Genomic DNA, 10,313 nt, shown 5'->3' on the forward strand with positions numbered 1-10,313 from the left:
CCCAAAAAGTCAATAGTGCTGAGGTTGAACAACCCTAATTTATATGAAGAAAAATTGAAGCAATTATTCTGACAATTGAAGAGCAGCAGGGGTTTTGCCTAAATTATTAGAATAACAACCTCATTTATGGGCTTTGCTTTGTTAATATAGACCTAGCCAGGTGGTGTTGAATAAGCATTAGTTCGTGATTTAATCTTAGCTCCCTTCTCTTCCAGTGACTAATTATAAGCAATTTGAATTGCTATGTGTGATCAACAATGTAAAAGTAGGACAAATGCACCTCTAATGAAACTATATTAGACTCTGAACTTAAAACTTCCCAAAGAGGTTGCCCTAATGTAGGGATATAGAGGAAGTGGCTTGTCGTCAGGCATCCTGCAGTTGAGTCTCAACTCCACCGCTTACTCTAAATTTATTCTGAGCCTCAGTTTCCTCATCACGAAATGCAACAATAATTTCCTCATCAAGTCAGTGTGAGAGTTAGATGAGTTAATAGGAAAGTCATATATTAAGCAAATATTTATTCTATTCCCACTGTGTTTCAGATTGTATTGTCAGTGCTAGGGAGACATTCATTAACCAGACAGACAAAAATCTCTACCTTTATCGAGTTGGGAATGGTTGGGGAGAAAGGCAATAAGCAAGATAAATAAGTAACATATACAGGATGTTAAACAATGATCAGTGCGATGGAGAAAAGCAAAACCAAGCAAGAAGGGAGCAAGGAGCATCATACAGGATTGGTGCAATTTTAGATTAGAAGGACAGGTGAGACTTTTTTTTTTTTTTTTTGAGTTAAGACTTCAAATGGGAGGGAGTGAACCATGCCAATTTCTGAGGATAGAGAATTCCAGGCAGAGGGTGGCAGCACTTGCAGAAGTCCTGGGGCTAGATGACTCTTGGAGAGTTCAAAGAACATCAAGAGGGCTTCCCTAGGGTTTCCCTAGGGCTTCCCTGGTGGCGCAGTGGTTGAGAGTCCGCCTGCCGATGCAGGGGACACGGGTTCGTGCCCCGGTCCGGGAGGATCCCACATGCCGCGGAGAGGCTGGGTCCGTGAGCCATGGCCGCTGGGCCTGCGCGTCCGGAGCCTGTGCTCCGCAACGGGAGAGACCACAACAGTGAGAGGCCCGCGTACCGCAAAAAAAAAAAAAAGAACATCAGGAGAGCCAGTGAGCAAGAGGAGGTGGGAGGGGGGAGAGAAAGGACACAGAGCCTGTGGGACCACAAAGGCTGTTGCAATGACCTTGGCCATACAAACATTAGCTAGTTATTATTATTGTCTGTAGGTGAAATGTTCCAATCTGCATTATAGCTCCCATCAGAGTACTATTCCATAAATCCCTCAAAATTCTGTGCCCTTCTAAGAATGTTTTTAAAGATATCCTTCATTTAAACAAAATGGCAAGGCATCTAAGTGCAAAGGACAAAATTCTAGAATTCTCATGGCCAATCTGCTCCGTGGGTTCTTTTCTTTCTGCAGCCACCCACTCTGCCTTGGAGCCCCACCCATGGGAGAGCAGAAAAAAGTCAGCTCGGGTGGTTTTTTTTCTCTTTATTTCTACAATAGAAACAGCTTTTCTAAGCTGCCTGAGAATTTCAAGTACACCTTCTTTTATTGTGCTGCTGCTACGCTTGTTTGCTTTTACAAATTCCTAGAGGCAATTTGTATTCATGTTGAAAGCATGACAATTTTATTTACATACTGCCCTATTATCTAATCACCGAATAGATACAAGTTAATATTTTTATAATTCCTAAGATTTTGGATAGAAATGTTCAAAACCCTTTTTACTATATGCAAATGCTTTAATTTCAAATGTCACTCCATGCTATTTTCTGTTCTGGGGCATAGGAGAGGAGAAGCAGAACCCAGTATTATAATTTGCAGTGATCACACTTTTCCAATAAAACCATAAACAGTAATCATATTTCTAAAGGACTCAGGCTTACTCTACTTTCATTTAAACCAAAAATTAAGAAGGAAGAAGAAATCTTTTGTTTCAGTAATAGTTGTTGCTAACCTGCTGATCAAAACAGATTATTTTTATGTTTTAAGTGAAAGTTTGATCCTGATAGAGAATTTTCACTTATCAAAATGATTTTTAAACCCACATGTTCCTTCTATTTTAAAATATATTTTTCCTCTATTAAAACACATTTTAGTTCTCCTCCAAGTATAATGAAAGGAGGCCACGGTATAATTGGAGCTGCCACTTTTAGTCTGTGTTTTGTAGCCAAGGGTCCTCAATAAGATTCCCCAGAGTTGGAAACAGAAGACTGTAAACTAGTTAGTTAGCATTCTTTCTCTAACAATTGAATTCAGCAAGATGGTTTAGTTTATTCCCTCAGGCCATGTATTTCACGGATTAAGACTAGACCCAGGCCACTGACTGCTGCCTGATTTCGCCAGGTCTGTCTCCTGTCTCTCCCTTGCTCTGTAGGGCTCTCCCTCCCACTCTCTCTTTCACCCTCTCTCAAGACTGGCTTTTCTGTAGCAAAGGATGATAGGATCTCTCCAGACCGGAGGGCAAATGAGGGCAAATGATTCCCAGAAGTTTGTGGCAATAAAGTCCTAAAAGCAAGGCACACCCTTAGTTAGAGAGTCGCACTGTCCTCTTTTGATTTGTAAGGTTGTTCCTGTGTTGGGGCAAGAATAAGCCCTGAGAGTCACTTCCTAATCTAGCACACACATTTGGGGTGGCGGGGAGGGGGGAGGGGGGAGGAGGGTCTGTGTCCCAGAACACTGCTTAATCCATGCTCCTAGAGGAAGCATCTCTCTCCCAGCAGGTTAATACAGACAAATTTTGCCTTCCAGGGAGGGATGAGCTTTACTGTGACACTCTGTTCATTTCTTCATTTTTAGGAAAAGGTTCAAATTTTCAAGTGACACAGGCACACATCTCCTTCTGTTATGAGGGTCACATTTCTGAATCACCTACCAATTCCCTGGGGAAGAAAATTGATGAGTGCTAAACCTACTCCAGACTCTGCAATTTGTATCCCCTTTTGTATTACTTTATTTTTCCATTAAGTTAGGGAGGGGGACATGTAAGATTTTTTAAGACACCAGTGGCTTTTCCTCCTTTGCGCTGCTATGCCAGAAATCCTCAAAACAGAATACGTAACACTACCTTATACACAGACTCTGGCCGTGTCTTAAACTACTCAAAAGGTTCTTGTGTCCTTCCCTTGCTGTTCTGTTATGAAAATAAATGAGTAAATATACAGATATTAGTGCTGCCTCACAGGAGTTTTTTGCACGTTGTGGGAAGTATCTTGCTTTTACTTTTGGGGAATGATCTTCTTTTTTGTGTATTTTTTTAAAGTAAAAATCCTGTTTTTGCCATAGCAAGGTCCTGGTTGGAAAAACATAGAGGGGGGAAAAAAAGAATTTTGCAGAAAAATTGCAATTATAGTATCTCTTAAACTGCCCACACCATGTTCGGATCAGCACACCAAGTATTTGTAATTGACTAAGCTGAAATTGTTGTCATGTCTGGTGGAGTTTGCTACCAAGAGTGCAAGATAGACATTTAATCTACCCTATCCATATTCCCCAGCTCCCATCAGCACTTATTGTGAGTAGAATTGCTATACAAATACCTTAGAGAGTTTATGAGAGTCAATCTGGGACTGACTTGTAACAATGTCTCTATAGTCCTACGGAGGGTATGTTTCATCGCTGGCCCTTGCTTCAGGAAGTGGTCTTTTCAAATGTGGAATAGCAGTGGCTCCAGTCTCCAGCTGGGAATATTACGGTATGGAAACATTTCATAAATATTGCTGCGAAAACATTTAACACATAATTACTCTATATTTAAGGTTGCTAGGAAAACAAATTATGCAGTAAAATTCACCCCAGCATCACTGGGAAAAATATAATCTATAAATGAGGTTGTTTATATGATTCATTATAATCATGTTGCAATAATCACGGCAATTTTAAGACGAGGAAGGACTCTTCCAAAACCCAACGTAAGTTATTCTCTTCCAGAAACCGTGTGCCCCCTGATGAACTAAATCTTTAAAATCAGAGTTAACCCTGTTTTCACAGACACACACAGGTGCAGCTGAATTAGCTTTTAAGCACATCTTAGGGAAAGTCAGGACGTGACCAAGCAAATCACCGCCATGCCACAGTTTGCAGCTGCCTGTTACATTGCTCTAGAAATCAAAGAAACAAAAATTTGTTCAAGAAGTACACCTTCTGTGTGTGCCTATTTTTATGATGAACATCAATGCAGGACGATTATTTGGAAATAACTCTAATAAATGCACGAAAATTAGCTTTCATCAGATCCTCTTCCCTGTGTTGTGGTGGAAATGAGACAATTATGACTTGTAGGGAATCTCCATTCAGAGAAAAACGTGTGTGTTTTGGGGGAGGACTTGGGGGACAAAGTTCCATCCCAAATTAATTAAGACACCAATAAATGTACTAGAGGTGGCTGCATTTGTGATTTCTTTTAAAATATAATGAGGTCATTCCTAGCTCAACATTCCCCCCACTGAAGAACTTTGGGTAGAAGTGAAAAAGTTTAAGAGCAGCTCTTTCTATCGTTAGCTGCTCCTGTTTCCACAGTCTTCTCCTGCATTGCTTCTCCAGCCCTACTGAGGCAACTTGCAGAGCGAATGACTTGGGTGGAGCGTTACAGTAAAGGGCAGCAAGAACCTTCCTCGGCAGCTCCATCTGGGAGATTGAAGAGCAGTTATCAAACTCGGGGGTGGGGGGTTCTGGTTGGTTAATGAAATGACACATATCACATGCAAACAACACACTCATATACTCATATGTTTTACAGCATCTATCTACACAGAGCGATTCATGGGCCTCCCAACAAAGGATGATAATCTTGAGCATTATAAAGTAAGCATTTTCTGTTTGATTTAGGTCATTAATTTATTTCAAATGTGCTAAATAATTGTAAAGCAGTCATTCAGAGTTTACAGTTTTGCTGGGTCCCCAAAGCAAGTAGGATGATCTTTTGTCAGCTGCAAAACACCTCACTAAAAAGGAATTGACTCCTTTTGGATTCTATTTTTTCTTTCCCCATCCTCCTTCCCTAACTTCCCTTTTCTTCATCCCCCTCCCCAGCCCCTACTCCTACACAGCTTGAGCGGGCATCATTTATGCCTAAGGTCTCACTCATATGTAACATATGACACATAAACTTTCAGTTTTTCAAACTAAGAATCAGATGGAAGTAATGCAAATGATGATGAAAATGTGTTGCTCTGACTCTTAAATATTTATCAACCAAAGCAATACATAATTTCAGTATTGGTGCTAAGTCCATTGCACAATGATTTAGCTAGTTTTCTATTAGAACTTGCAGCAACTAAAATGTTAATTTTTCCCCTTTTCCAGAATTCAACTGTGATGGCAAGAGCAGAATATTTCAGAAATGTAGACTATCTTCTCATCCACGGAACAGCAGATGGTGAGGTTTAAGCAAGACTCTTACACATAAAAATACTGAGCCAGCATCACTTTGTTTAAGAAACATTAAGCATCCTCCTATTCCTGTGCTCAGGGTCAATACCTAAGAGTCAGGGACATTTCCATAAGCGAGTGTGATTACTCACTGCTGACAATGTCAACTGCATGACTAGATAATTGTTGGTGTTCATTTCCAGGCGGTACATTGTCACTCTGTGCTTTCTGGTATTTAACAGCACTTTAACTCTCTCTCTTTGTTGCAGATAATGTGCACTTTCAAAACTCAGCACAGATTGCTAAAGCTCTGGTTAATGCACAAGTGGATTTCCAGGCAATGGTACATAATTTTGTTTCACTCATGTTCATGGCCTTAGACCCCTAAGCTAAAAGGAGGACTCTTCTTCTTCTTCTTCTTTTTTTTTTTAACACTAAAACCTGACAAGGAGGCTGTTAAGGTAGAGTAGACAGAACATTAGCAAATGACTCTTGGATTTTTCATGAACTCCCTGAAGGACACTAGTCAAACCATGTCACCTCTGTTGATCCCAGTTGAGTCATATATAAAATAAAGGCATCCACAAGATTAGAGGATCTTCTAGCTCAAACATCCAATAGTTCTGTGGTCCTACGTATTAAGTGTAGCTATGTGCTTAGAGTCCCTGTAAAATCTGAGAGGCTCAAAGAAGCTAGAAGATTCTATTTATTCAGTAAGAAGCAATCGCAGAATGTTATGAGACCTCAGAGGCTCCCTGAAATCAGGTGGTTCCGCAGAGTTAGAGAATCCTTCCAGCTCTGTGTTCTCAGTGCCTGGCGTGGGGCTGGCCCATCACAGAAGGTCATACTTTTACTGAGTAAATGAATAAATGAGCTAGCTGTGAAATCCAGTTGCATGAAGAATGGGAAATGGAAACAGAGAGGAAAATAAGACAAAAGCCAAAGCAAGGGACACAATCCCTGGTGGCTATTGTTTCCCCTCTTCAGGGAACGTAAATTCTCCCTCACTTGCTTATGTTGCCCAAGCACCTAGAAAAGGAAACCTCCATCTTTTGGAAATTTGGTTTCTTAAAATAATTTAAAGAGGGTGAGGTGAGATTTTTCTGATCTTTTTTTTTACCCCATTCACCCATTTTTGAAATCGTGACTCCCAAAGTAAATTCAACTCATAAGTATATAGCATTACATCAATAACCACTAGCCACCTTTATTCAGTGAAAGCAATAATCTTACTGGCAACTCTCCAGCAATAAAGTTTAAATTTGTAATACCATCTCCCTGTTTTTTTTTTTAATGATACTATTTTTAACTCCTATGGAGGGTGTTTACAGTTACATGTATTGTGAATTTTCTGCAACAGATAGGAATTAGATTCATGGAATTTTTGAGCTAGAAAGAGCCTTAGAGAAAATCAAATCCAACCCCCTCATTTTTCGAATGAGGAAACCAAGCTCCAGAGAAGCAAAGTAACTGACCTAACGCCCCAGCTCTGGAACCCAGGATGCTGGCCGCCGTGGAAGTTCAGCCACCGAGATCTCAAAATAGAAGTTTGAAAAATATGAAACAGTAGTGAAGGTTAATAAAAAGGCTTTAAATCTTCCTGTTCTAAATGTTTGCCCGTAACCTATTTTATTTATGCAAGTGTTCTTAGGTAGAATTCCAGCCATAATATTAGAAAAATTATCAGGTCCTGAGAGAACAAAAAGCCAAAGCTGGATGCATTGTGTCTGCAGGAATAAAACAGGTTTCTTCCCTTTGTGTTTCAGTGGTACTCAGACCAGAACCATGGCATATCCGGCCTGTCCACGAAGCACTTATACACCCACATGACCCACTTCCTAAAGCAATGTTTTTCTTTGTCAGAGTAAAAACGATGCAGATACAAGACTGTATCACAATCTGAACACTTCCTATAAATGCCTCAGACTGTTTGCTTGTTTTACTCTTTATGCTGTTAAATGTTGGTGTAAACAAACAAACGAATGTTGTTCTGAAGGCTGACAGAAAATTCAGAGGACTCAGAAGTTCAACCTAAATATTGTTTACATTTTCTGGCACTCTGTGAAAGAAGAGAAAAGGAGGCCATACCTTTTGCTTTGGACACAGACAGTGTTTTATCACCTGTTCGTTTGAGGGGAAAAAGAATAAAGTCAGAAGTTAAAATGCTATGATTTTCTCAGTGTGCATTAATTTCAGGTTCCGGTTTCTATCAGAGAAAGAAATGCTTATGTTAGGCAAGTGCTTGAATAATATTAGGGTGGTCATGAAGGAGAAGAATCTAGAAGCAGTTTTGGATTTTTGTAATTAGAGCTCCAAATGCTGGAACACACAGCTCAGAGTGTGCAAAAGCATTGTTCAGAAACCAGGTTGGCAATGCATTTTGCAGAGGCACCCTGACGTTTGCACTCTGTACTGTCCCTCCAAGAAATGTTTATTAAATTTCTCCCAGAAGATTTCTTCAACATTGCCAAAAGCATTTGATAAAGATAAAGTCAGAATTTTGGATCCAGCCTCCTTTTAAGAAATGCTTCAAATTTGGAAATGTTCCTATTTTGGATCCCTTTTTAGAATGAGTAATGGTTAACTGTTTTCTGATTGCTAAGCCACACCAAACTAAATAAAACAAAAAATCAGATAAAATGGACTTCAACAGCTGGAGAAGGAAAATGTTACATCTGGAGCTTATTCTGGGGTTTTAGTTCTATGTTACAGGGTTTATTTTGGAAAAGAAAAAAAGAAGAGCCATAATGCCAGCAATCCCAAAGGCAATGCTCTGTCAACAACTGTCCCCGTCAATTAGAAACACAGGCAGTACGCCATCTCTGTGATGGCCGCGGAATTAAAAAGATCCACAACAGGTCACCAGAAGATGTCTTAAATGAATGCTGAAAGTATCATGAAGCCGCTGCCGAGAGGACTTTCCATTGACGTGGTTCCCAGCATTCAATTGCCCTGGATGATTTTTCCCCATCCTTGGTTTGATTCTTCCCAGTGTCAGGTAGAAGACCCTCACACCTTCCGTCATGCTGTATAACTAGAAGAACCAGTCCAGGCATGGAAACTTACAGCAGGCAGGGACCTCAAAGGTCATACACCACAGACTCTTCTAGAGTTTTCAGACCTTTCTCAGTCCAGCATTCTTTCTCCTATGACTTTCTGAAATCATGCTCCCATTCAGGCCACAGAGTCCCACCCACCTCACCTGTCAGGAAGGGTACTTCGTGGAGGTCAGGGAGCCCGGGCAACACCCTCACAGATTCAGGACTGGCCACAGCCCCTCCTCTGCACATCTATACAACTGCTGATGCCCTCAGGGTCAGAGGGAAGCTACTGCTCTCCTTTTCTGTTCCACATGGAGCAGCCTGTGAAGCAAGCCCAAGAGATTTCTGCATAATTTTCTCCCCATTCGCTCTCTCCAGCTAGGAAGGGGAGACGAGCCAACAGCCCTTTCCTAACACTCTGTTAAGGGAGACAGCAGGGCAATTTTGTAATTATTATTTGTATAATAAGGAAGTCTTGTTACCCCAGCTTATCTTCCGCCTTTGTGGAATACGCAAACCTGGTGTTTAATATCAATGTGCAAGAAGTGGTTTCCAGCCTCAGGCCTTGGCTCCCACTGCCACAGAGGCAACTTCTACAAGACAGATCTAACTGCGTCATTTTCCCAAGTAGAAACCTCCAGGGATTCTCCATGGTCTGTAAAATAACATTGTAGATATTCTATGTAGAACATTTTCATCATCACAGAAAGTGCTATTCGATGGTGCTATCCTAGAGGAATCTTCACAGACCATATCTTGGAACATAGCATATGGTAGAAGCTCGCCAACCAGTGAATGATTGAACGACTCTGTCTTCATGGAAGACTCGGGTTTTCTACATCACCGTTGATGCAGCCTCCCCTGACCCCTCAGGCGCGCCTCAGGACTATCAGTGTGTGTTTATGTACTTATTCATCCATTCAACAACCATTTATTGAGGCTGTCTGTATACCTCACAAGGCTTTGAGGACATAGTGCAGAGCAATGCAGCAACTAGAGTGGCAGGGTTGTTTTTTAATTTTTTTTTTAACGTTCACATTTTGTACAGCTTTACTAGATTTTTCTTTTGGCTTGGAAAATAAGAGGTACATAAAGTACAAAGATTTTAGTAGAAAATACGAAATTAAAAGGGATGATTAAACGTCTTACCTTTTCCATTTGTAGGAAGTGAATTATAATAATAACTATCGTTTGCCACATTTTATTCTTTCATATGTGATTTGGGGAGGAGGTTGTCCCAACATCCCAATTCATGCTGCAGGGTAGAATCATCCTTCACATATCACAAACTAGGGATTTTCATGCATTCATTCAACAAATGTAATTGCAAGCCACTGACTCAGGTACTATAGGTGACCCTCCCCCGCAGATGACATGTATGTTAAACAGTATGCATATCTGTGGGCAGAGCTTAAGGCTTGTAAAGATGAGATATGAATGTGAGTAACTACAATGCAAGTTCAAATGACATCAGTACTCTGGGGGTGAGATTCTAGTAGGTGTAAGAGGAAAACCATAAGAAATGATGCCATTTCAAAATAACCTCAAATGTCAACCCTGCAATGCTGGCCTTAGAGCTATTTTTAAAGGTTTCAAAATTCTAAATGATCATCAAATATTTGTCAGAGTGAATGAGAAAAAAACAGCAAAAAAATGGGTATCTTGTTAAATTTAATACAAATGAGGGAATTTTGATTGAGGTTTAAATTTTTTAAAAATCTTCTCCAAAGTATAAAATGTATGATTTATTTCCTTCAAGAAACATTTTTTGAGAACCTATACTGTGCATGGAAGTATTCTGGGTACTGCAGGGGTTACAAAGATGAATGTATGTGACA

At 40.3% G+C, this 10,313-nt stretch overlaps 1 protein-coding gene across 6 annotated transcripts in view; it reads left to right on the forward strand.

Moving 5' to 3' along the window:
- The window catches only part of FAP (fibroblast activation protein alpha), a 71,123-nt gene extending 63,521 nt beyond the window's left edge, over positions 1 to 7,602 (forward strand). For 5 of the 6 annotated variants that reach the window (XM_022569892.2, XM_089916756.1, XM_089916757.1 and 2 more), the window contains 5 exons: positions 3,659 to 3,758; positions 4,803 to 4,867; positions 5,369 to 5,441; positions 5,704 to 5,777; positions 7,201 to 7,602. In XM_022569892.2, the coding sequence (XP_022425600.2) occupies positions 3,659 to 3,758; positions 4,803 to 4,867; positions 5,369 to 5,441; positions 5,704 to 5,777; positions 7,201 to 7,302 (414 nt within the window). In that variant the 3' untranslated portion in view covers positions 7,303 to 7,602. Of the gene's footprint in view, positions 1 to 3,658; positions 3,759 to 4,802; positions 4,868 to 5,368; positions 5,442 to 5,703; positions 5,778 to 7,200 lie in introns of those variants that run through there. The other variant, XM_089916755.1, reaches the window with a different exon arrangement.
- The last annotated feature ends 2,711 nt before the right edge of the window (positions 7,603 to 10,313 follow it).

Source organism: Delphinapterus leucas, chromosome 8, assembly GCF_059928025.1.
Source record: "Delphinapterus leucas isolate spDelLeu-1000000601 "Yukka" chromosome 8, BTC_Dleu_Yukka2, whole genome shotgun sequence".
Taxonomy (NCBI): domain Eukaryota; kingdom Metazoa; phylum Chordata; class Mammalia; order Artiodactyla; family Monodontidae; genus Delphinapterus; species Delphinapterus leucas.